Source organism: Lichenostomus cassidix, chromosome 1Ab (assembly GCF_008360975.1).
Source record: "Lichenostomus cassidix isolate B80296 chromosome 1Ab, HeHo_3.0, whole genome shotgun sequence".
NCBI classification, from domain to species: Eukaryota; Metazoa; Chordata; class Aves; order Passeriformes; family Meliphagidae; genus Lichenostomus; species Lichenostomus cassidix.
Genome location: NC_139481.1, coordinates 9,585,667 through 9,612,467, shown reverse-complemented (window position 1 = coordinate 9,612,467; position 26,801 = coordinate 9,585,667). Strand labels below are relative to the sequence as shown.

Below are 26,801 nucleotides of genomic sequence, written 5' to 3'. Positions count from 1 at the left end.
TTGGACTGATCCTAAGCTCAGCATCTACCTGGCACCCTCCCCATACAGGCCTGCCTTGTGCCTTGCAGGAGTGGGGTTTCTACATGTGTCTGCTGCAGAGTCTTTTAAGGTTACTCATCTACATATTAAAGAAGTACATACTTAGAATGTGTCAATCTCTCACGACTTCGAAAGATTAAAACCAGCAGTTCTGCCACCACTTAATTCTTCCACTTTTTTTTTTAGGACTTCAACTGATGCCTTAACTCATGCTACAACAATGACTCAGACTGGCTGTTTAATTACATGAAATCCAACCAAACTACCCCACCACTTTAATATTAAACATACCCTAGTTAGGAAGTTAATTTGCAGAAGTAGTCTCCCTGAACCAGACTATTCTCTCTTTAGTACTTAGCTAAGCACCTACCCTACAATGGCAGTCCAGGTCTGGGCAGTTTGAAACACAGAAGGGAGAAGTGGAGCACAGGCAGAGGTTGGTTCACTCAGTCTGTTTAGTCTTGCCATGTTTATGTATGGACAAACTGCACACTAACAAACAGAAAGTGCCTGAAAACAGGTTTTATTTGCAAGTACAGCAAGCTCAGTAATTCAGGAACTCTAAAGGCAAACAAGAGAGAGAATGATCTTACAAAGTGTTAAAATCTTCCCCGCACATCATTTTAATAAGATTTTCTGGATTTATCTTTTCCCTTATTCTTGAGAACTTACAATCTTTGAGTAGTTGACAGATTTGTATCACAGATGCAAAAAACTTAGAGGCTATTGATGCTCTGTAAAGCTTATCTGAAGGTAAAATTAGTGCTCCTCTGTCCTCATCACCAGTTCTACTCTGAAGAGCTGAACTGCCTGAATACGACATGTGTACAGAGGGCCTTCAGCTCGATGCACTTAGACTCCCTACTAACACCCAGTAGGAGCTGCAGAGGCTTCTGACCAGGATCACCCTCCAGCCAGGCAAGAATCCTCACTTGTCAGCACTTTGCCCCATGCAATGTAGGCAGCAGAACACGCAGAGAGTGCCTTAGGACAGCATTTCTACCACTGGCCTCGAAAGAACGTAACTGTTCTCATTCAGTCCCGTTCTATGTCTGGAAAAATGAAAATTAACGCACACAAATAGGACAGAACATCTCCGTGCTCCTTATGAAGTTTCTCCTGTCCTATTGTACTATGTGGCCACATCCACTGGAAAGCCTGGCTCATTGGAACACAGCCTTTGTGTCCTTATGGCCATTTGTTGCAGCCAAACCACCAAATTTTGGTATCTGCTTACTCACAGGTGGTGGCTTTCACAGTTTCAGTTAAGCCCTGCTTTTGTACATGTTACAGCAAATTACTGCAACTCTCCACAAAGATCTGATCCAACAGCTTTCTGATCCATCTGCCATAGTGCAGATAAAAATTTTCCACTCGAGAATTAACAAGATGGATTTAAAACACGTTTTTTCTTTTTTGTTTACCATTTTAATGTGAAACTTGTACCAGCATTAATAAGCAGTGCTTTGAAAGCAAACTCAAGTCATTCTTACCTACACTAAACTGTTTATAATAACGACAGATGAGAGGATCAAGAACAAATGAATTCTGCACTGAAAAGACTCTCTGGCTACTAAAAGCCTGAAAGCTTCCTTAAAAACTACTGTACTGTAATTTTTCTTTTAACTGTTTGCAAAGAGAAATCCTCTCTATTTTTAAGACGATGCATTTACAGTTATTTGCCTACAGCGGTCATAACACTCAATTTCCCATCCCACAGTTCTGATTTTCCTGCTATGGTTATCCAAATGTCTATGCTTGGTTCAAGAGAGGAAGAGGAGAAGATAAGGCAGTTAATCACAACATCTGTTTTGCCAGTGCTCCTCAATGCAAAAATTGTTTGGATTAACAAAAAGAAAGAAGTCGCCAAGTAAGAGAACACCTGCAATACAGAAAGCAAGACGACAGACACAAACAGCCATGGTCCTCTAAGAGATAATACACTTTTTCGCCTCGTTTTTTTCCTCATTTTTTGCCTCGTTTTTTCTCTCATTTTTTCTCTCCTCTTTATATTCTATTATGTACTCTGGGTAAACCTGGTGTTTTTCAAAGACAACAAAAACAGAAGGATCTAGCTCATCATCCACACAGCTGTCATAAAACCACAGCTTGTTAGCACTCTTGCTCGGCGGTCGCACATAAGCAGCATTGCCTTCCACGTAGTCTCCAACCAGAACACGAGCCACAAACATCAAGTGCCCCAGCTCCGTGCCCTGGCAGTAGACATGGGAATAGCTGGCATCTCTAGCAAAGTAACTTCCTAGAAAAAGAGATGAAAACGTGGTTGTGAGGAGAATCTATACAGTGACAGCAAAAACTGAGCATCCCCTGGGCTGTCAAGAGGTATTTGACCCAACCTTCAGGACTTCTCCTACTCAGTTCACTAAACATCACTGAAATTTTTGCAAGAGAAAGGATTGCACCGTGTAATTTCCATTCACAATTTGCTATTTTAGGAGTAATTTTTAAAAAGCTATACCAATAGGCACACTACAGGTCTGTATGTTACAATGAGAGAGACAAGAAAACATGAGGACCTTCCACAATCACAGAGGGAATGCACACCCCTCTGCACCCTGCCATACAAACTAATTTCCCTTTCAAGTTCAAATGATGATCTCCTGCATCAGAAAATCCCACCTGCAGCAAACCCCTGCACTAATGCTCTTGACACTTTGTGAGAAAACTTACCCCCAACCCAAAGCAAATCCCAGCCCTCTTCAGAAGGATCATAATACCAATTCCTATCTTTTTTTTCACCTTCTAGGAAGACTTCAGAACTTAGCTCCACTACCAAGGGAGTTTGAGCAGACAACTAACGCACAAAGGCACTTTCTACATACCCTTCCCATAGTTATTTCCGTTTCTTCCACAAATTCTCCAGTCAAAATTTTGAGTGCAGACCATTTTCATGGAGATTACATCGGTTCCGTGGAACAGGAGTTTTTCCTTCACTTCCTTTCCTCCATTTTCCCTTTTCATCTTCTCCTTTTGCCTGACAAAAATGAAGGGGAGGAGAATGTGAGCCATAGAACAAAAGGGAAAAAGAAAGTTTCTAAACAAATTAAACAACTGTGTAACATCCAAGTAAATGTCAGCTGGATGAGCTTTCCAGCCTATTGTTCTCTCAGCTTGGAAGACAAGACAGACCAGCAGCAAGATGAACAAGATAAGCACTGTACTGATACCACTGCTCAGCAATTCTAGAAAATTCTGTCTTTACTCAGGGAATTTAAGCACTGCCACTATTCCAGTTGCCACTGTACTTACCTTTTGCTCCTCTGTAGGGTCCTACTGGTTGTGCTTTAAGGTCTCTTGTCCCTTCCCACCCCAAGCTCTCAGTGGAAGCAGCATTAACCACAGAGGCTCTGTGCTTCTGCAGTGGCTCAGAGCTGAAGGAGCTTTCTGTGCCACATCCCCAGCTCTGCCCCTGGGGGAGGTCAGTGCTGCTGAGGAATGAGTCAAGGACACAAATCCAGCCTGGTTTCACCACTGCACACCACACTGGCCCAGGCCAGAATCAGACTGAGCTATGAACAAGGTCAAGACAGGAATCGCAACAAAAGGCTCAACTCGTGTTTCCCATCACTATTCCACAGCATCCAGACACCCCTCAGGTTTTCAGAAGCTGCTGAAGTGGACAAGGCAGTAATATTCTTCAGAAAGCCATCAGCTACAATTAAAGAGCCTGGGGGAGGGGAGAATCCTTCCAACTTGTAAATTCCTAAGTGAAAAGTTAAGAGCAATAGACTGAAACTTATTCATTGAGAACTTATTGTGAGGGTGGGGAGGCACTGGCACAGGGTGCCCAGAGAAGCTGTGGCTGCCCCTGGATCCCTGGCAGTGTCCAAGGCCAGGCTGGAGTGGGCTTGGAGCAACCTGGGATAGTGTAAGGTGTGCACTGGATGAGCTTTAAGGTCCCTTCCGACCCAAACTAATCCATCATCCTCTGGACTTGGCAATGTTAAACTCTGCCTGCTTAGCTTAATTATCTTACTGTAGGAGGATAAAAGATATGCACTAGTACATGTTTTGAAGTCTCTTACGTTTTGCTAGATGAAAAATTTTATTAAATCAGTAACTGATCACTTTCTGTGTTACATCACTTTGCAGGTAAAAGCACTCATTTAAGCAGTATTTTCCTATACCATTACCATTCCAGACAGTCCTTGAATACTTACTCTTGTTTTAAACTCAAAACTATTCTGTGCAACAGCTTAATCTTATATCAAACTAATTTGAACACAGTTGAACCCCAGCTCAAAGCTGCTGGTATCCAGCTTGGCGTAAGTACCTGGAATTCAGTATCATTGATGCTGATGTTGAAAACCAAAAAGGAGTTCTGGTACTTAGATCATGAAATTAAAACACAAGGATTCTTTCTCAATGAATACTAACTTCGTTCAGCAAAAGTACCTCACATAAATCTGACTGGAAAAAAAGGCCCAAGCAGCCTTTACCTTTTTCAGCATTTCATATACTCTAACGGATAAAGGTTTGTAACAGGCAGAGCATGTGTGCAGCACAGAGTTACTGCCCAATGCCTGAGCCAATCACTATTCCACATCCCTGTGGGTATCCTCATCTCAGTTCTGCATTGTGCATATCTTTCTCTCCATGCTCCCCTCCCCTTTTCCAAGGAGCCATGCAAAGGGAACCTCCCCACAGCAGTGTGGCATTCTGTGGAAGGCCTCAGACACTAATTTCACTCCTGAAACTGCTAATAAGGAAATACCAGTCGTGTTAAAGCACAGGTAGCAACCTCCTTTCTTTCCTAGAAAGCACATGTAGGACATTCTGTTCTTGGAAACTCCCTCCTCATAAGGATAGGAAAACAAATACTAACCACTGGAACACCTTCCAGAGGGATGGATTCTGAATCCTCTGTATTTTAAGGATGCTGTAATTTTTCATAGTCTGATGAAACAGCTGCTTTATTTCGTTGTATTCAGAGGTCACATTACTGATCACCACTGCCTATAAAATACAAACCAAAGCAGAAGAAGGTGTGAGGCTGCAGTGAGCTCGGAACATGCAGAAGCCGAATTCCAGCAGATACATTTTCAGAAGAGTCCCCAAACTATGCTTACAAAGGGTAATTTAATGCTTTAGATTGTGACTACTTCAGTAACTAAACACCACGAAAATCAGTATGTCACTCCTGCTTTTCAAGGACACCTCACCTCTCTTCAGGAAGGATGCTGAAAGCATCAGTTAGAGGTTAATCATCTCCAAGAGCTGACACTTGCAACTTGCAATCTCAGTGAAACAGAAATTGCAAGAAGAAAACTTGACAAGTTATTCCAGATAGTGTCAGTTTTCTATCTAAAGCTGATTAAGAACAAAAGATGTTAGATAACAGAATAATTTGTAACCAGGTATTTATGGGTGTCGGGGAAGATGAAATAGGAAAGCCTTATAGATATGATGACCTTGCAAAAGATGTTGAGGATATGGAAAATATGAGTGAGATGGGTGGTGGTTGAGTTGTAGAGTAACTAAAAGAACAATGGTGTAGCCACAGAAGGTAATCCCCCTTCCTGATTGAACAATGCCCTCTGCCCAGGCAAGTCCAAGGGCCAGGGCAGACCCTACCTGCCTGATAGAAATCCCAAAAAGGCAGTTTTTTTAAGGTTTGAAACATGACCCTATATGCTAATGTGATGATTCTTATAGGCTGTATGTAAATGCTGTAGGACTTGTAGTTTGTCTTAGATTGGTTAAAGAAGAGTTGAATATTCAACAGAGAAGACAATTTATTGTATTGTAAACGGCAAATCGCTCTCTTTTTGCTCTCTTCTTTCTGCTCTCTCTCTCTCTCCCCTTTCTGCTGGCCTGCTTGGAGTTGCGTCTTGCGGCTCACAGGCCTCTCACCCCCACTCTATTTTGCAATAAACCTTCACGTTCTAAAACTCATCTTTAGAGATCTCTTGTCCCTATTTTTACCCCCATAACTAAACCCCACAGAGTCAATTCTTACATATGGGAGCTTCAGCTATTAAAGATGAAACAAGTGAAACACAAACACCCTCCTGGCATTGTAGTGCCTTAACTTTTCAAAGTTAGAACTTGAAAAGTTGAACTTAAATATAGACGTAAGAAAAACCCCTGCATTTCTAAACAAATGTGACACTAAATACCACTTAAGCAAATACACCTCCTTTCCCAAAAGAAACAAAGTCTATTTATCCATTATCCTTTTATCTATTTATCCATACATTTTGTATTTAAAAATCCATTAAGAAATGCACATTTTTCCCTGAGAGAACTTAATGCAAAACACCGTTAAAACATAACTTGAGTTCTTCTGCTTATGTCATGCATAAATTTCCTAATTTTTCTCCAAAGTAACCCATGTCTTCAATCTTATAGAATACACCTTTATCTCCATAACCTGCAAAAGTATGATGCTGGCAGGCTGATGTACCTGGTAGTACTTTCCACTTTACCCCAGCTTAAACCAAGTGGGGACTCAAGATGACAAAGTGAGATTCCCACATTCCAAAGTCTTCTAATCAGCAAAGCTGTGGCAATCCTAAAAGGTAACAGGAAACCAGTATCTTACCCTACCAGGCAAAACCTCCACATTTTAGAGGGCTAAGCTTATAGAGAAGATAAAATAGGATAAAACTTGTGTTTTACAGCTGCATATAAATACTTACTAATGAAGAGATCAGCCACAGGGAAGTATTTTAAAGATTAAGAATAAAGTCAGTTGCACAAGAAAGAACTATTTCCTTGAATTTATTTAAAAGTCTTTAAATGGTTGAGTGAAATTTCCCATGTCTCAATACAGGAGCATTTCCAAAGCTTTACAACACAGGAAACAATTGGGATGTGCAAGTACTGATTGTCTGCAGAGTCTGTGACACCACAGCCCAAGCTGCTCATCATCACCTACAAGATGAAAACCATGTCACTGTATTTCAGTACTACATCTTTTATTTGGAGTCATAGAATGGTCTGGGTTGGAAGGGACCTTAAAGCTCATCCTGTCCCAACCCCCTGCCATGGGCAGGGTCACCTTCCACTGTCCCAGTCTGCTTCAAGCCCTGTCCAGCCTGGCCTTGAACACTTCCAGAGATCCATAGTGGCAGCCACAGCTTCTCTGGGCACCCTGTGCCATGGCCTCCCCACCCTCACAGGGACGAATTTCTTCCTTATACCCAATCTAAATCTCCTCTCTGTCAGTGTGAAGTTATTCCCTTGTCCTGTCACTCCAGCCTCTGTAAATAATCAGCCCAGGACACGGTGGGTTCAGGGCAGGGCATGCCAATCTCTCACCACCAGCACCCCCTTCTCTCAGGGCTGCTCCATCTGCTCATCCCCAGCCTGGACTGATCCCAGGAGTTGTCCTGACCCAGCTGCAGCATCAGCCCTTGGTCTTGTTGTACCTCATGGGATTCCCAGGGGCCACTTCCTGAGTTTGTGCAGCTCCCTTTGAATGGCCCTGTTCTTCAGGAGTGTCACATGCAGTACTCAGCTTGGCATCATCTGTAAATTCATTTATACATTAACAATTCCTACTTAAACTACAAATGTGCTTTTGCTGTGCTGCATTTTTCAGGCACATGGTGTGATTCTTGGGGTGTCCTGTGCAGGGCCAGGAGCTGGACTTGATGATCCTGATGGGTGCCTTCCAACTCAGCATATTCTGTGATTCTGTGATCTTTGCCTGAGGAACTATAATCTTTCTAGGTAAAAGAGAGGGTCAGCCATGTGACACAAGGCCTGATCCTGTAAGAATTCCATTATATTATCATTTGATGGCCTCCAGACAACAAAGCCTGTTCTCCTTCCCATGAAAACTTTGTGGGGTTGTCCTTATCTCCTTAAGGATGCTTCCAGTACTAATGAAGGGGTCACAGCACCACATTTCTGTTGCAGGCTGATCCTGCATAACTACACAACTTCTTCAGCATTTTTCAACTTCAGGCCTGAAAAAGAAAATCCCACTGAGCGTGAGCATTTGCTATCCTGTTACCAAGAGTAAGTTCCCAAGGCAGAGACCAAATCACTGCTATGACAGCAATTCCCACCAGTGGATGGCTGCACAAGGGCAGTATTCTGATTCTCACACCTTGAGCTCTGCTTCACTGGGGTTTGGAAGGAGCACAGTTGGAATTGGTGACAGTAACCCCACCAGAGCTGCTGTCTGTAAAATACACAGACACTCTCCACCTTGCATCCTGGCACAGCACAGCAATCCTTGGTCTGCATGTGGCCAGGATTCAGCAACACATCAGCCACACAAACACCAATCCTCTGACAGAAAACCATGCATTCATTGCACACTTTTCTCAGTTGTACATTAAAGAGACAATTACAAACCAGCATGAAGTTCCAGGACATAATCAATTCTTTTTTTTTCCTTCAAAACATTTAGCAACTACCAATGCCACCTTTTAAAACAAAGACAGGGGAAATTCACACCAACTTTCCAATCAGTGCTACCAATTTCCATTGTGCATTTTGTACACTACTTTCTGCAGAACTATTCTCAATTATTTACAGATTAAGGCACTGCAGCACTCAAAAAACAAGCAGTGTTACCAAAACACAGGTGCTAGTTTTAAGCCAAGATGACTTTCTGCCTATCTCACAGGGTCCTTTTTAAAATGTATCACTTCCAGCACAGCAGGTTTTGCCAGGATTATTTGTCCATGTCTGAAGAGAAAGCTCATCAAGCTGTAACTGTCAACTCTCACAATGGTCACCAAAAGCATGCAGAATCCCAGCCACTCCCAATATTACCTACTGCAAAAAAACCAAGCTTAGGGTCCCACAAAAAGATTTAATCTAGTCCAGGCTTTTTAGTTGCCAACTTTTAGTGCCAACAGGTACTGTGGGAATCATCCCTTTCTAGGTGATTTTTCCTCTCCTGTGAAAGGCACTCACAAGTTAAGACATGTTTTCTTAGGTGCCAACTCAGCAAGCAAACTGAGCTCTGGGGAATGAAGTGATCCTTCTACTCACACATCCCCACATGTACCAGCAAGCAATACCATGGATCTGTGCAGCACATTCCAAAGCCTCCCACATTCACCCCAGAGACTCCAGGAACACCCCAACAGATGGACTCAACTAAAATTCAGGCAAGTTTTCAGAGCAAGTATGGGAAGCAATTAAGTACATACAACTCAAGAGACCTAAAAAGAACAGAACTACCTGTCTTTCTGGGATTCTTTGGAAAAATTTATGCTCATTAGTTAAGCTGCTGGTAAGCCAAGGGAAGAGCATATTAGCTATATCCTTTGTTACTTCAACTGAGCTCCAAATACCACAGGCATATCTTCAAAAGGCCTGCCTGCCAGATTCCCACATAAACTCATAATTATTTCATCTTTTCTTTCTGAAAGTCATGACTCAACAGGAGGGTCTCACTAACAGGAGGGTCTAACTTTGGCTGACCCTGTCCTCTATGCAGTAAATAACCAAGTGTACTTTGCATTCAAAGCTTGTTAAATCACTTTCACCTTCACTATCAAACTTTGTTAAATGGCAGATTTATACCAAGACAGTGCTCCTTCTCTCTTGTGAATGAAGTCCACCCATGACACCAACACAAGGCTTCACACTGGTGCTCCTTAGCCCCCAGGGTACCTGTGCCAACACAACCTGGTCAGCATCACATGAGATTCTGAGACACAGCCAACAAGGAGAACTCTTATGCTCCTGCTTCTCAAGCAGAGTCAAAACCACAACACAAAGGGCAAGTGTAACATGAAAAAGACTCTTTGTCTAGCATCCTGTTGATGCCTATATAACTTGGGAAAAAGTTACAAGATGCTTACATAACTTGAGTTGTAACATACCTATATTACCTGAATCATAGCTTTCTATACAGTGTGACTAATAGCTAATATATGGTTAACTAGTAAGTATTTGAATAGATAAAACTCACCAGGTGGATAGTCTCAAACAGATAAGTATAGCAATATTGGGAAGCAGCAGAATATCCTAACGAGAAGTTGGCAGATTCATAAAACCAATTAGCCACAAATGAGGAATTCAGACCAGTGGAGAGACCAAGAAACACTATTACTGCACATGCTCTGAAGACAAAGTTGAAAAGTTCAGATGCGAGGAAGACCCCCAGAGTACTGAAGACCACCTAAAACTGGAGCAGCACAAATGCAGTGCTACAGAACTGTTACATAACCATGAGATCACACTATGCAAATTAGTTCCATATTCACAGATGATGATGACAATATTAAGCAATACTTACTGCATAAATAAAACAAAGCACTTGACAAGGGTGGCTGAGTTAGCTGGAAAGATCCCCCTCACCTCTGGTGCCATAATAAACAAATCCCTGCTCTACAGACATCTCTCTATGGGGTTTTATTTCTTGTCTACCTTTCGGGCATCACTGTAGTACTTCCACAAACTGTGCTGCTCTTCCAGAAGGACTGCAGGACCTAGTAATCTAAAAACACCCACACATTTTGGTCTTGGTAGATCAAATAAGAACAGAGACTTTGGGCTGACAGGGATTGGGTTTGTTCTGTGGAAGAGATCACTGCAATGTTTTTATATTTTATGGTTGTAGATTGTTATTTCTGCCATTTCTTGAGACCAAGGTCTGTGCTCACACCTGTGCTGCGTGTGACAGTACTGAAGGATATAGAGATTTCCTTTCCTGGATCTCTAATCCAAACTTACTCTACCAACAGCCATAACAGTATGATTGGAGAGCTTTTTAATGCCTTCAAAGTTTGGTCTCAGTCCAGCTTCTTGTGAAGAAATATATGCTTTATACAAGCCCTTTGCCTAACTGGTCCACTGAGTAACCAAAATGAGCTGGTTTTTAACAGTGAACGTTCCTGTCTTGAATTTGCATGTAGATAAATGCAAACATGAGTTTGCATGTAGATAAACTGCATAACATGCAGTTGAAGTTCAAGGGAATTTGACACCTTTTTCAGGAGCCTGTGGGAGAGCACCTAGATCTTTAGCACACCAACCCAAGAAATAACTCATGTCCCTTTTTAGCATCTACACCGTTAGAATTGATTCAGTTAAGCTTTGAATTTTGCCTTTCCATCAGAATTATAAGGAGAGAGGAAAAAAAGGAAAAAAAAAAAAAAAAGATACCTTGTATCCCAAGTCAGGCAGTGCAGATGCATCCCAGTGGCTAGGACAGGTTTGATTTGGAATAGAAGAATCCCTCTGGCTGCTTGCAAACAGACAGGAAATGAAGTGTTAGTAATTCTGTTACTGCTCCAAACATTGAAATTTGGAGCATCCCCTTTGGTCAATTCCTGCATTTAAAAATTAATAAACCACAAAGAAACCGGGAAACAGCCTCAGTCTGTAAGCTGGGCTCTGCATGCTGCCACTCAACCATCACAGGCCTCTTGCACTTGCCTTTTTAAGTACCAACTGTGGATGTAGTACCTGAAGTAACAAGTACTCCAAGCAGCAGGTGATGCACCAGGACTGCAGTTTGTGACACAGCCTCTGTTGCTCAGTCCCATGGAGATGCTTTTCCAGCAGCACTTGTGTGCTTCTGTACAATTACTGCCAGCACTGGCAGCCATTTTGCCTTATAATGACTTCTAAAATACGAAAATACAACAAACAAAAGAGCACTTACCTTGTCTTTATCTTCTGCACATCTTCATAAGACACAAATTTGGGTCGCCTGCAGACCTGTCGTTGAGTTTTAAGAGCAGTGTTTGTCTGGGTCATTTCTTGAGGAGAAAAAAGAGTGGGGGGAAAAAATGTCAAGAGTAAGTTCACAAGACGGGGTCATTAATTAAGGACAGTCATTCTTTAATGAAAACTGTGTATTCACTGTCAATTCTACCTGCTGAGGAACAGTTGTACAAAGGCTGTATAAGCTTCCTGTCTTTCCTGTAACTCTGTGATTGAACCTGTGTCTATCTTCCTCACTCAAGCCATTCAAGCTCTTTAAACATTGCTATAGCAGCACAAAAGTGCTTTATTTGTATTTTTTACCATCTACAGTTAACTTACTTTACTTAAGCTTTACTGTGACTTTATGTGAAGACTATGAATCTCTTTTTTATATCTGGTTAGATGTCAGTCTGGAGAGTGTCAAGGAATAAAGGGGGAAGGTTACTTTTGTAAGGAATTTCCTCTGGGCTGTCACTACCTCACTTCCAGTAACTGAAACTGGTGGTATCAGGAAAGGAAGTCATAGCTTCTAAAAGCTGGGAGACTTTGCAAGTCAAGTCTCTGTAAAGCACTGCACAGTTGTAGAGAAGAACTTTTAAAATTAGTACCTTTAAAATTGAGTTCGTATTGATATTGACCAGCCTGGAAAGGTACAATGGCATCTGGATCTGCTTGATACAAATTCTCAATAATAGCAGAAGATGGTGAGGTCACGCTGTACCCTTCTTCCTTTGTGGGGAGAAGAGAAAAAAAGAGAGAGAATGAGAAGTATCACAATCAGGACTAAACCCTGGCTAACTGGCTGGGATAGAAGGAAAGAAGAGGCTGAGAGCAGGATGAAGAGACATCTACCCACCTACGGTGGCCTAAGCCCAAGTACTGAGCATTTGTAGCAACACACAAATACATAATTAGTGCTGATGGACACACACATATTCCACTTCAATTTCTGTAACAATTTGTGCTGGTTTTGGCTGGGGCAGAGTTAAATTACTTCCCAGTAGCTGGTAGGGCTGTGTTTTGGATTTGTGCTGAACAGTGCTGATAACACAGGGATGTTTTAGTTCTTGCTGAGCAGGGCATGCACAGAGCCAAGGCCTTTTCTGCTCCTCACACACCTCACCAGCGAGGGACTGGGGGACACAAGGGGTTGGGAGGGGACACAGCCAGGACAGCTGACCCCAGCTGGCCACAAGGACAGTCAGCAGGACTGACCCACAGCAAGGACTGACCCCAGCTGGCCACAGGGACATCCCAGACTATACAGGGTCACTCCAGTATACAAAGCTGGAGGGAGGAAGAGGAAGGGGGGACGTTTGAGTGATGGCATTTGTCTTCCCAAGCGACAGTGACCTGTGATGGAGCCTGGCTTTCCTGGGATGGCTGAGCACCTGCCTGTCCAAGGGAAGTGGGGAATGAATGCCTGGTTTTGCTTTGCTTGTGCACACACTTCTGCTTTATCTTTTAGTCTTTATCTCATCCCACCAGTTTTCTCACTTTTACCCTTCTGATTCTCTGCCCAGGGCAGGGGTGTGGGGCTGAGCTGCCACCTGGGTGTGATGGGTGCACTTGGCTCCTTACCAAAGCAGTTAGTTTGGTTCAGGCTCCAAAGAAAGTAAAGGCCTAGGCCATGAACTTTTCTAATTCCAACCTGTTCTCTGAAAACCCTCAAAGGAACCAGGTGACATGGCGAGCATATCATGACGCATATGAGCTTGGAAATATACACTGATGATGTGGTTAATGCACGAATAGCAGGTGGTTCTTCCAAGACTAATTTGTCAAGGAATAAAGACAGTTGTGGATTTAAGGAGCCTCACTTTTACTTCACATGTGATTTAACTTTGAGGCAACCACTTCATTCCACAGACAGGAAAGCCTGAGTGAGCTCCTTGCAAGCTCTCCCTGCTGCGGAGCAGCTGCACAGCTGTGATCTCTCCTGGAGCTGAGACTCCTCTCAAGGTCACTCCTTGAGGCTGAGTACTCTTTGAGGTTACTCCCTGAGTCATTTGAACTGCGCTATATCCAACACCTTTCCCTATGTACTTTTCCACATCCCTCGATCACCTTTGTGTTCTACCATTTGTGCAACTATACTGTAAACCATATGAAGAAAACTCATCTACCTTGGGGGAAGGTGAGATTCCTTATTTATTTCTTTTCCTCCATTTTTCAGATAGATTACTTTCTCCTTAGAGGACCTGGACATCCATGGAAAAAGACTGCATTTGATCTGAGAGAGCAGAGCAACCCTTGCATGTCCAAGAAAGTAAGGCAATGCTTAGAAAAGAGGCAGCTGCTTCCCATACATCTTAAGGACAGCGTATATATGTCAAATCTGTGTAGTAGCCATGGACAATGCCAAAAGGAAACTCTCTTCCTTCCAGCCTGTCAGCATTTTCTCACATCTGTTATGAACAGCTGTAGCTTCACTGTCTTAACCAATACTGTAAAATTCAAGCACAACAATTCACTTAATTAATGCTGCTGAGCAAAGCTGAATGAGGCAGAGAGGCTCCACATCTTCCTGCAAAGGTGACTCAAAGCACAGGATGTGAACTCACCTGTTCTCCATATTCAATCCACTTGCCTTGGTTATTCTTCCAGTACCAAAGCCACTGTGTGGTCAGCAGGAACATGGGTTTTGTGACTGATGATGGTGTAGAGAGGCGTCGAACCATAGAAGAAGAGCAGGTCATTGTCTGGAAATCAATGTTCTTACTTGCCATCCTGTAAGGACAAATTCAGGTTTATTATAATTAACAGTGCCTATTTAATCCTCTAATCCTCACTTTAAGCTGGTGCCATTTTCTTTAATATATAATGTGACCAAACTTAATTAGATCTGCAATAAGACTATTTATTTCCACAGCACATGGCAGCTCTGGAAACCATTTCCAAGCTTCAGAAGTGAACTCTGGCCTGTAAGACACCAAATGCCATCTCAATCACTGGCTCCATGTGGCACTGCCAGCTTTACAGACAGTGTCAGGCTCCAAGGACAGTGTGGTAAAAGGAACTTCTGTGATAACTAAGCATGGTTACAGTTTTTCTCAGTACAAAAGCAGAACATGGAAAGCGTGTGACTGAATTTACCAGCAAACACCTGCAGCTTATCAGCTTTGCTCTTTTTCTGTGGTTACAAAGGATGCAATCACTGCAATCAGAGCTGTGAGCTCTGCAAACTGCATTCATCACTGGAGCCACCTGGGCTCTTACTCCTGCAAGGCTCGAAAAATTAACTCCCAAGCAGGAAGACTTTGAAAGCAGCTTCTTGGTAATGCTTGTGATCTCCAGAAAACTGTGAACCAAAACCATCTGCCACCTTAAGAGGCATAGGCCAAAACTAAAACACCATCTTATGAAGACAAACTTGGGGTCCCCTATGAATCCATGTGGCTTATAGTGGGGCTTTCCAGAATGGAGCTAAAACACACTCTTGAAATGGAAAACAGACTCTTAAAATGGAAAAAACTTTAAAAATTTTAAAAATAGATCAGCTGCTTACACAAAGGGCATTTCATAAAATGTCTCTAGGCACATAATAGATTATTATTGTTTTTACTGTTTTTACAGACACTAACTGTAGTAAGAAAGAAATAATCATAGAGAAGGACTGGCTCTGAAATGTTGTCAAAAGGCCTGACTTCATTACTGTAAATAAACTGATTAATTATCTGAAATACCAATATTTTAAACACTGTATTCCAGTGTTTAAACCACTGATTTTTTACCTTGTACAGAGTTTTAAATGCAATATATAGTTTTTTTACTTTTAGAAGACAAAGCTGGAGTGATATTTTCATGCAATCACTCTTACTTTGCTTTTTTAAAAGAAAAGATTCTCATTTGTACATCCTCCCAGCTTCTGAGAGGCTCAGGAGCCAGCAGCTGAGAAGTCAAACATCTTTAGGAAGAAAACACAAGTTTTTCCACACAGGCTCAATCACAATACTCCAAGCAAGGAGTCCAGCATTACTACACCTGCTGTTCTTTGGGTCACAATAGGCCTTTTCAATTTCCTCCATCATGGAAAGCTCATTCCAGGTGATCCCATCATGTATCTCCCATTTATATGGCAAATGGTAATGAACAGATTTGCATTTATCTGTAATGAAATCAGACATAGTCAAAAACTCTGCAATCATTAACACAGAGAGCAAGACAAGAAAAACCAAAATAGAACCAGCATTTTTTACACTTTGAGGCTTTCTCTCCCAGGCTTTGGAATAAGCAAAGACAGACTGCTGAAAACAGAAGTGGAGTGAGTGTGTTTCTCCAGTCTTACCTAGAAAAGCAACATATATATATACATATATATACATATATATATATATATATACACTGCCAAATATATGTCAAAGACACCAGAACCTTCCCTTTGCTGAGACACAACATTGGCAGCTGGGATAGCAGTGCCACAGATAGGAAGTGCATGTTATGTATCTCAGCTGTGAAAAGTCTAGTCTACACATCACATAAACACTCCAATGTATTTGATTCTCTTTTCCTTAGTCCCTCAGGAATCATGGGGTGGTTGCCAAGGCCTGAAGGGTTTTTTTCTGACAGTCCACATCCAAGTATAGACCAAACTTCTTACAACTTTTGAGCTAAATGTGGCAAGTAAAGCACACTGACTCTCCAAATGTAATTTGAGTTTAGTTATCTGGTGGTCACAGTGTGGCTGCTTTGTGCCTGACCCTCACAGTTGCACACAGGTACACCATTCACATTATACAGGCCCAAAAATGTGTGAACTTCAGCCTCAAGCTTGGTCCTAAAGGGAAATATGATACAAGGTTGGAGTGGTTGCTGCACAGACAAAGCCAAATGAAGCTTCACCATTCCTGACCCCTGATGTACTTGACCATGTAACATATGGAAGATGTTACAGTTGTGAAGACAGTCTCATTCACTTCTTTCTTCCTTCTTTTGTTAATGGGGCTGAGTGCACTCTGTCTTGAAAAGCACTGTGATTAAACTAACTTGAAAAGCTATGGGCAAAACCACACTCCATCTCTCTTGGCGGCATTTAATTTCTATGATCCATAAAATACCCAAAAAATAGTGGTTAAGAAAAGGTACTATCAAGCCTTAAAGCAACTTACTCATCTGCCTCTCTGAAAAGGAGCTTCTGACAGGAGAACTGCATTTTTCACTACAGAAATGCCAAATCCACAGAAACACCTCACACTGAACAGCTACTGCTCACATACTCAACAAAAGCAAGTCCAGTCTGATCTAATTTAAGTGGATCTTTTACTAAGACCAGGTGGTCAGAGGAGTAGCAATCTGACTGGATAAGCTCAGGGAAAGAACATGCCATGGTACCTCCTCATAATAAAGGAAGAGCCAAACCTGGGGGTTAAATGACTGTTCAGGGACAGCCCCCAAATACAAGTACTTGTATCTTTCCCTCAGACCTCTGTGCAGGCCACTACCAAAAAGACAATGGACTAGATTTATCTTTAGCTTAGCTGGTACAACTATTGTGCTTTTTTAAGATGTTTTAACACACCAGATCACTTTTTAAATTACTTCATGAGGGAGAATATGGCTATTATCTGATGTACAAAGGATACAATGGGAATTAAGAGTGGCATATATTTACCAGCTGTCAATGATGAGAGCATAAAGTCAGCTCTTAATTTGATCTTCTAGCTACAGAAAGGGTAACATTTAGAACTTGAAGGGCTTTGCCACAGAAACATACCCAAAGCCTGCCCCCATCAACAGGGCTGATATTGGCTGGATTGTCCAGAGGAGAAAAGGTTTAAGTATACCACTTGGCTTTTCTCTGACTATGTTTGTAATTCTGGCTGTGTTTATTAGGGACTTGGAAAGAAACCAGAGAGGATGCACAATTGCCACCAACACTCCATCCACACCACCACTAGCCCAAGCCATTGAGCAAGGAGTGCCTCTGCAGACACTCTCCTCCAATGACTGCATTACTTTTCATAAAGCTTACCCTTGTGCTTGCAGTACTTCCAGACGTAGAACAAGCAGATCTCATCACACTTATCTTCTTTGTTGCCTTCTGAAGCTTCATCAGAGGACTTGTCCTTCTTACCTACAGCAAAGAACACATCAGTCCATATTTGTTCTAACAGCAAGACACTGCATTTGGTACTTCATTTTGGTACACAGAAATAACAAGGATTTGACTGCAGTAGCAAAGTCAAACACTTTCAGGATCTAACTTTCCCCCATACAGCCCAACACAGAAGTCAGGGCTTTGTGACTGAACAATAAACCCTGACACTGGAAGAAGTCTCAGTGAGGAAGGGCAAGGGCAATGTCAAGGACCTCAGAACAATGCAGGGTCTGACTGACCATGGCTCTTGCAAAGAAGTCAACTCTGTCTCCACACCAAGGGGACCAGAGGGTGCACAAATGGCAATGTCAGCTGAACCTGGGAGTAGAAATGTTTCTCACCAGGTTAGCCAGACCAGCATGGGTGGAGCAAACACAGGGCTCAGCCCCACACAGAGGTATTAAGCCTAAACAATGAGTTTTGAAGACAGCAAGAGGCTTGAGCTGTCTTCAACTTTCCCAGGGACTGGGGACATGCAGCATTGTGACAGTGAGTATATTACACATATCTGTAAAGGGAAACCCATTATTATTGTGAGTGAACTGTGCACTCCAATTGCTACGTTTTGTAAGTCAACATTTCTACTTTGTTTCCAGTGGATGTTGCACCACTTTGCTACATCTTTGTCACCATACTGGACCTGGTTAGAATAAGATACCAATTTCTTCATAGCAACCCAAACGATGCTGTGCTTTAGATTTTTGACCAAAGCAGTTAACACACTCATGCCCCAGCTTTTGCTGAACAGTGATACACAGCATCAAGGCCTCATTTTTTCACCTTGGCCCCAGAGTGAATAGAATCAGAGGTGCACAATAGCTTGAGAGGAGAAACAACTGAGCAGAGGACCCAAACTCACCAAATATTTCACACCATATAACATACTGCCCCGTAATAAAATGGAAAAGACAGAGTTTTAGGGGGGTTAGCTACCTTCTGCTAGGTAACTGGCTAGACATCAGCCTATGCATAGGAGGAGGTGAGTCACTGCCTTTGCATCACTTCTTTTGCTTTGTTTCCTTCTTCCACCTCTTCTTTGGGGTCTTTTACCCTCCTCCACCTTGACCCTCAAATTGTCTTGCTTTTATTCTTTCTTTTCTCTTCCCTGTCCCCCTGGGGATCAGGGGAAAGGGAGTGAGTGGCTGTTTGGTGCTCACTAGGGTTAGTCCACAAAACCTGCACAACACCAACTCTCTTCAGATAAGCTAATCTCAAAACTGGAGGGTTAGAAAGAATCCATACCTTCATCTTTATCTCTCACTCCTGTTGGCAGCTGCTGCTGGCTCTGAACAGTTACAGTGCTACTGCAACCTGCAGGAGAAGACTGAATGAACAGCACTGCTGGGCCAGAAGCTCAGCTAGCTGGTAATATCCCAATCTCCATGGAGAATAATGTCCATCACACTTCATAATTTGATATGAAACATTACACCATCCATGTGTGGAACAGCTAAAAAACCTGTTCAGAGAGTACTGGACTCTGATAAGCTTTAAAGCCAAGGCCCTTCTGCCCAGAAGGACAGGAGATTTAGAAATTGCTATTCAATCACTGGAAGGTCTATTGGGACAACAGCTCCACTGACAAAGCTATATTCATTCCCTAGGGACAGAAGGCAAGGAAACATACTGCATGCACAGACACAATTCAGTCGCTTTCCCAGGAAGGAAAAAAACCTCTCCAAGACAGTAGAGAGATCAGTCCCAGGCTATTCCTCACTGTGCTGCACTATGCTTGGGCAGAAATTCCAACACTGCTCCACTAGACATCCAGTACTATGGATTTCAACACACATTAAGGCAAACATAGAAGCTGCACTCAACTACAACTGGGAGCTATGTGAGATCAAATCCCAAAAAGAACCACTGGTCTCAAAACTGGAGAGTTAGAAAGAATCCATACCTTCTTCTTTATCTCTCACTCCTGCTGGCAGCTGCTGCTGGCTCTGAACAGATTCAGTGTCACTGCGACCTGCAGGAGAAGACTGAATGAACAGCACTGCTGGGCCAGAGGCTCAGCTAGCTGGCAATATCCCAATCTCTGTGGAGAATTACATCCATCACACTTGTAATTTTCCACCAGCACTCCATTGCTGATACAACAGAGAAGCAGTAACAGTTACAAACCCTAGGCAGTCACAGTTATTTCCAGACACTCAACTGCTCATTTGCATGCAGTATTTTAGGCAATAAAAGTGTAGTACTCCCTCCCACATGATTCTGCCATGATTTACTCTATTCCTGCAGGTGGATAATAGCAGAGAGGAAAAAATGTACATATTGCAAGAGGAGAAATACAAAAGCTGATTCCACAAGGAAACAGTTGGTACTGTTACCCAGATATTTACCTTCTGAAGATGGAACATGTGGCATGTTTGCCAAGACCTGTGTTTGCAAAGGTGTCTGCATTTCTTTATTCCTTGTAACTGCTGGATTTTTCCAATAACCGTTTCTTGGTCTGTAGTTGTGCACTGAAAGCACCAAAGATTATGGGGTTTAGCTGAGAGGTAAAGCAAGAACAGTTTCTACCTTTATCAAAACTCAAAACCCTATTTAAGACCACTGTTTCTTGCAACTTACCATACTCTTTCTTCTGTCCCCTGTTGAATTCCATATGCTTGTAATCATGTATAATCTGGAAGTTTGAAACTATCTTCTTATCAATGCCTCCAGTTTCCAACACTCTCAATGCATGGCCATCCAACAGGTTATGGGATACTTTGCACTGAGGAAATTTACATTTCCCCTTGAGAAAGTGTCGACAAACATGAAGCTTGTTGCAGTTGTATTTCTGCTTGCAGTCACTGCCTTTTGTGTTGTAAAACGGGCAGGTCTAGAAGTGGGGAGGATACAATATGAAATGGAAAAGCACATTAGAATTTTTCTTTGTTCTACAGGCATGCAGCTTTAACAGCAGAAAAATGGTGATTAAAAGGCATGTGTTTACTGAGACTTCTTTAATCTAGACAGATTTCTTGTAGAGAGGAGCAGGTATGTTAAGATGACTCATGCATTTTCAGTTTTGAAGTTACACGTTTTGTTTCCAAGAAAGCCAATCCAACAATCTTAGGAGTGCCAAAAATGGAAGAAAGACAATTGCATAAACCCAAACTAGTTTACAGTTATTCTATTTAAAAAACAACATAATAAACAACAAAGAACAAGTATCTCCATAAAAAACACTTACACTGTCAAATGAGTTATTATTTCATGAAGCTGAAGCTGAATTTGTACCTCCTATTTGTAAAGCTTATCCTGCATTGAAGATTGAGCTTATAAAATGGGAAGAAAAGTGCTTTAAAATTAGAGTACATATGGATAAAGCACTTCTTTATTCCTGTCTTCCCCAAAATAGAGGTATGCAGAGAATCAGACCAGGGAACAAATCACAGACCACAAACTCCTTCATATTGACCACAAAGCACCACAGTAACAGTTTTGCTCCTGGAGCACACAGGAGCAGCCTGTAACAAGATAGCTTATTTGAGGACACACAGCTGTCTGGCAGAGAACCCCAGTATCACACTGGGACTCTCACAGGTCCCCTCCAAATGCCTCTTCCCAGGAGCCACCAACCATGCTCAGGGATGATGGGTTGGCCATCAGTCAGCAGGAGGAGAGCAACTGTACTGGGAATTACTTGTTTCTCTTGGGCTTTAGTCATATCTCTCTCTCCTTTTCAATACAGTTATTACTGGCATATTTTATTCTATTTCAATTATTTTAGCATCCTTATCTCAACCCACAATTTTTTTTTTTTTTTTGTTTCCCATTCTCCTCCCCATCCCACCGGGGGAGGGGGGAGAACAAGTAGCTGCATGGTACTTATCTGGGCTTAAACCATGACAATAGGGAAACCAATATTTAGCTGCATCAAGAAAGCACACCATTCCCTTGCATTTGCCAAGAAACAAAACCAACAATAAAACCCAACCAATCAAACCAAACAAAAACAAACTAACAAAAGACCCCCACAACAAACAAAAAACCCCAGGAGAGTCAGAGAGAAGGTGAGGGAAAGTGTGAAAAACCCTGGTGCTGTGGTGCTGTTGTGTTTTTCTTACCCTGCACCCCAGTTTAGGTCACAGAATACCAAAGTGTCCTCTTACTTGCGAGCTTCCTACATACCATGTCTTCAAACACACAACTAGTCTGCATTTCTAAGTAGGAAACAGCAAGCTGCCTTTTACATCCCACTTCCCAGCTCTCAGGATTATAAATGGCCTGCATTGATCACAGTTTTCTCTTGGTTTTGCTGTTTTATTGCATGATAGGAGTTAAGGTGCTCAGTTACAGGTAATTAATGATGCCTGCCAGGGGTGAAGGCTGAACAGATCTCTAGTAAGCACTTAAGGGTAATACCAGCCAAGGATGGTTGCTACTATTTGCTCATTTTTGGGAACAATTAGTAATTCTCCTTGCTTATCACCATTATGCTCCTTCAGTCTGCCAGTACAACATACTTTAAAACACTACACCAAAAAAAACCCCAAAAACCACACACACACACACACACACACACAAAACAAACAAACAAAAACCCCAAACAAACAAACAAAACAAAAACAATTTTGTCAAAGTCCAGCACTGTCACAGCAGGGAACAAAGAAACAATAGAACTATTGTGTCAACAAATCTGTGGAAACTATAACCTGCAAAAGACAAGGGTAATGAGGAGTATTTTGGTAATTTCTTAAGCAGGAGCAGCTACAGGGTATTATTGACTTTGAAAGAGCCATACCTTGAAGATAATATTGCCCTTATATACAAATTATGAACCAGAATGGAATGTTCAAGCAAATTTAACAAAATTCATGACTGACATACAAACTGGACAAAGGCTACTTCATAGAAGGTCAGTGTACAGAAACTCAGTGCACTTTGGAAGAGGCAGGTTTTACACAAAACTGGTTGCCATCATTTAGTCATTTTCTCACAGATTCTTCTCATCTCTTATACCTTGAAGCACCAAACTGTGCAGGCCTCCATAGACTGGAAAACGAAAGGGGCCCTCACTTCCTAGTCTTCATCATCTCATAGAGAAGCAGCAACAAATTGCATTTTGGTCATACCTTTCACTCTGTAAGCATGTACAATTACTGTGATCTTTCAACTCTCTCTTGCTTACCTCACCCTTTGTAAACCTCTGGTGAAGTTGCTGACATTTTTGTTTGATTTTTTTGAGCAGCTTTATTGGCCATCCTGTTGGGATAACACAAATGGCACACAAGACAGGCTGTAGCCTCGCTGCCCACTTCCTGCTGTCAGAGGCAGGTCTGCTGCTGACACATCACAGATGACAGGGCCTTCTCCAGATGCAGGTCTTTGGGTACTTACTTAACAGTTTTACGGCTGTGAGGGTGTTCTTATTATTATTTTAAGTACACAGCCCTTTCACAGATCTGGCTTTATGTTGTTTCACACTGCCATTCCCATTCCTCCTTCATTCTGACTAATCTTGTTTCACATCTTAACAGCTTGACATTAACATCACAACTCCACATTCTCTCTTGCCCTCTCCCATTCCTAATGAACAAAAATTTTCTCTTAAGACATCAGTACAACTTACATCAGGGAGGAAGAATGCATCGTTTTGGAGAAGCAGGACTTCCAGCTCATTCTCACTGAGGCCAGACAAATCATGTTTTTTTAGAACTTTTTTGTTCTCAGCATTCATGATGTCATGTGAGTACTTACAGTAGCTGCAAGGAAATACACAGAAATATCAATGTTTACTCCTTTAGTCAAGTTGATTTAAAGAAGAACCTCAGATAATGTGCAACTTGGAAAAAGCCATGAGAGTGAGGTGGCTTGGCAAGTCTCTGTAATTAGCTAGAGAATGGATCAAAGAGCACAAGTCCCCTGTGAAATGCAGTGTCGCTATCCTCCTCATTTTAAACTTTGATGCAGCCAAACTCCACACCTTCTTTGCCTCCACTAAGAGCCAAGTCAAGTCACATGACCTAACCAGCTGGAGGGGAAATTAATTTTAGAGGAATACACCAGCAATGACGGAAGTTGCAACACCCTTGATTTTGTGAACATAAAAGGTTGTTGCCCTAGGGATGGCAAATAAAGAAGCATGCAAGAGTCTGCACAAAACAAAACCAGAGAAGTTGAAAACAACACATTTTGTTATCTTCAGTGGCTGTGAACTTTTATTTAAAAAAAAAAACCAGAACCAAAAGACAGGTACGAAAGCTTATTAACTTGTGAATTTTGAATGAGGAAGCAATTAAACTACAATAATGAAGTCAGTGCTGCCACTTCTCAGCCAAGAGAAATGCCTGATCAGTATGAACTAAAGAGGGAGATTGCAGATCTTTGCATCTGTTTGAAAAGATACTGCAAATCAGCAACAGAGACACACAGTCAACCTTTGCATTAATTCCATGCAGTAAAATACAGCTTCCTCATGTCCTACTCTTCAACACATGATCTGATACAGCCTTAAGATTAGACATACTCAACCAGTAAATGTACCTGGTAATTTACCAAATGCACGTCTAACCCTTTACTCTTTCAGCATCTAGCTAACTGCTGCAGCTCTCCTCGTGACAGTTTTACCTCAAGATGTGTCTGATCCAATCCTTCCATACAGACCCTTGTGTAGGTATTTGTCCCCTGACCCCTGCTACCTGTGTGTTGGACACACTCTTTGTAAGCAAATGAACAGGAAGGGCAGAAGTGTGCCATCTCTGGTCCTGAGAAACAACCTTCCAAGGGTATTAGATGCTGTAGGCACTCAATTAATGGCTAAGAAGGTAGGTAAACTAGAGTATTTGAGGTGGGAACATCACCAGTGTTCCTCCAGTCAACTTCAGACTCCACTGACAGTCACACATTGATCTACATCACATGAGTCTGTATTTCTAAGTCAAAGGTTGAAGCACTCTACAAATACAACAATAAGTACACACGTGGGTTCAGTAACACATTTAGGGAAAAAAGGAAAAAAATAGTGAAAAGCTACTTGCCAGACATTAGTTAAAAACATTAACGGGACTAAAATCATGCTTCCACTAAACAGAAGACCCAAGTAACTTGCCCAGACATTTTTCTTTGGGATTCTAAAACAAAATGGAGGCAACACCTGGAATCAAGGCTAGAGTTTACCTTATCAGTTAAAAAACAGTCTCTATCTTAATCTGTGTGGTCCACCTAGCAGAATTTCTGCCCCCTCATTTTAACCAAGCTCCCTCCCATGAAAGGCATACTCTTTGCTTTACTAATTTTTAACACATACCAAAGTGATTTTAAATACTTAGCGCTATGAAGAGGACAGAATGGTTTATCACTATGAAGGGAATCACCTCACTGCAGACTTTAATTCACAAAGTCACCAATCATGACTCCCTACACACCCATGAAAGCATTTCTAACAGTGAACCCCATGGGAGCTCATTGTACTGTCTGTAATGCAACAAACAGTAAGAAAACCTTATCATCCTAATGATAAGAGACATGGCTTTTCGTCTCCACACTCTCCAGATCCAAGTGCACAGCGATCCATTTTGTTGGTGCAGAAAAGGAAGGATCCAGTGGGATCTTTCATGTTCCTCATGCTGCATCAGCACCTGACCTGGGGCTTGGGGGCTTAAACTGCAAAGTTCTTCCATCAGAGCTTACTATGGCCACTGACTGCTGTGGCAAAGCTGGGTTGCTCTTCTTGCGGTGGTCACTTCTGCATTTGTTTTTTGTTTCCTTTATGTTTTTCAAACTAGGTACCACCTTTGGCCACCTGTGGCTAGAGAGGCTGCTAGACCTGCCCATCCCACGAGTCCTCCAAAAGCCAGAAATAGTGCCTGCCAAGAGGTGCCTTACAGCAAAGTTCAACTTTTGAAACTCTCTACAGCGAAACCAGAGGGCATGTCAAGACTTTGCTTTTTGCTTCTGAGAAACAGCTGTGAACTATTTCACCCAGACGCAGGGGGGCTGAGGGACGGGTGCGGAAATGAGTACATTGAAACAAGGAAACAAACAAACAAAAAAAAGAAATCACACCAAACCAAATCGTCAGCTTTTAGCGACTCAGCGAGGGCAGGACAGGAGTCCTTCCGGAGCAAGGATCCCTCGAGGCTGTATCCCAGGGGATTATTGCCCACTTTCCCCGGGGCTCCGGGGCGGGAACCGCACCTCCGGCGGGGCTGGAGGTGTGAGAGGTTTTGGGGGGTTTGTGAGGGATTTGGGGTGTCTGACGGGGTTTGGAGGCCGTGAGGGGGGTGGAGTGTGTATGAGGGCCTTGGCGGGTGGAAGAGGTGGTTGTGAGAGAGTTTGGGGGTATGAAGGGGTTTGAGGGGGCTGAGGGCGCTTGGGGAGGTGAGAGAGGGTTTGGGGGCCGTGAGGGGTGTGCGGGGTTAGGGGATTAGGGGTGTGAGGGGGTTCGGGGTGGGGTTGGGGTGGCGGGTTGGGTTGCCCCCGGCCGCCCCGCGCTCACCTGGGCCCCTGGAGGCACCTGCCCATGAGGTGCAGCTTGCACAGGTGCAGCCGCTCGCAGCCATCGCACTCCTTGCGGACACAGACCCGCACGTCCGACACGGCCAGCACCTCCGTGCCGCCCTCCACCACCAGGAACCGCCGGGGGCCCGCCGCATTCAGAGTGTCCGACAGCTGCGGCGCCGACAGCCCGACGTGCTCCTGCAGCTCCCGCAGCCCCAGCCGCCCGCCGTGGGCGCACAGCGTCTGGGTGAGGAAGCTGGACACGGCGGGGTCGCACATCGTGCCGCTCCGGCCGGGACAGCACGGCGAGCAGGAGTGTGGCAGGGCGGAGCAGGAGCGGGGCGGAGACTCTGGCCGCGCTGAGGAGAATCGAAACCGAAGGCACGGGCGGGGCGAGCCTCAGGCCGCGCTGGGGGCAGGGAGCCGCCCGGCCTGGAGCCTTCTTGGCTGGACATCACACAGGAAATTAACAGGGGAAGAAAGGATTGAAAGTACTGTGAGGTTTCCTTGTTATTGTCACAGAATCACGGAGTGGTTTGGGCTGGAAAGGACGTTAAAGATCATCTCGTTCCACCCGCTGCGT

General features: G+C 43.0%; 1 protein-coding gene across 5 annotated transcripts; it reads right to left on the bottom strand.

Moving 5' to 3' along the window:
• Window positions 1-546: 546 nt before the first annotated feature.
• On the bottom strand, window positions 547-26,801 carry LOC146442908 (protein mono-ADP-ribosyltransferase PARP12-like). Of its 5 annotated transcripts, none has more exons than XM_085049726.1 (15): window positions 26,217-26,798; window positions 23,349-23,481; window positions 20,360-20,612; window positions 20,128-20,250; window positions 19,683-19,751; window positions 19,025-19,093; window positions 17,657-17,758; window positions 15,670-15,793; window positions 14,250-14,415; window positions 12,294-12,414; window positions 11,642-11,738; window positions 11,140-11,221; window positions 4,886-5,016; window positions 2,883-3,034; window positions 547-2,299 (listed from the first exon to the last, which is right to left on the bottom strand). In XM_085049726.1, exons 1-15 carry the CDS (start codon window positions 26,495-26,497, stop codon window positions 1,968-1,970), a joined length of 2,235 nt encoding a protein of 744 aa, XP_084905852.1. In that variant the 5' UTR covers window positions 26,498-26,798; the 3' UTR covers window positions 547-1,967. The 5 variants fall into 5 exon arrangements, with proteins under 5 accessions (XP_084905852.1, XP_084905853.1, XP_084905854.1 ...); XM_085049727.1 differs by having other exon boundaries at window positions 11,140-11,218; XM_085049728.1 differs by lacking the exon at window positions 19,025-19,093 and having other exon boundaries at window positions 26,217-26,797.

Bases quoted from the DNA above. Each gene is read 5' to 3' on its own strand.
- LOC146442908 (XM_085049726.1), bottom strand. From the start codon at position 26,497: ATGTGCGACCCCGCCGTGTCCAGCTTCCTCACCCAGACGCTGTGCGCC. The intron at 23,482-26,216 runs GTGAGCGCGGGG...ATTTCCTTGCAG, and splicing joins AGGTGCCTCCAGGGGCCCAG to CTACTGTAAGTACTCACATG. The intron at 17,759-19,024 runs GTATGGATTCTT...TCTTTGCTGTAG, and splicing joins AGTGAGAGATAAAGATGAAG to GTAAGAAGGACAAGTCCTCT.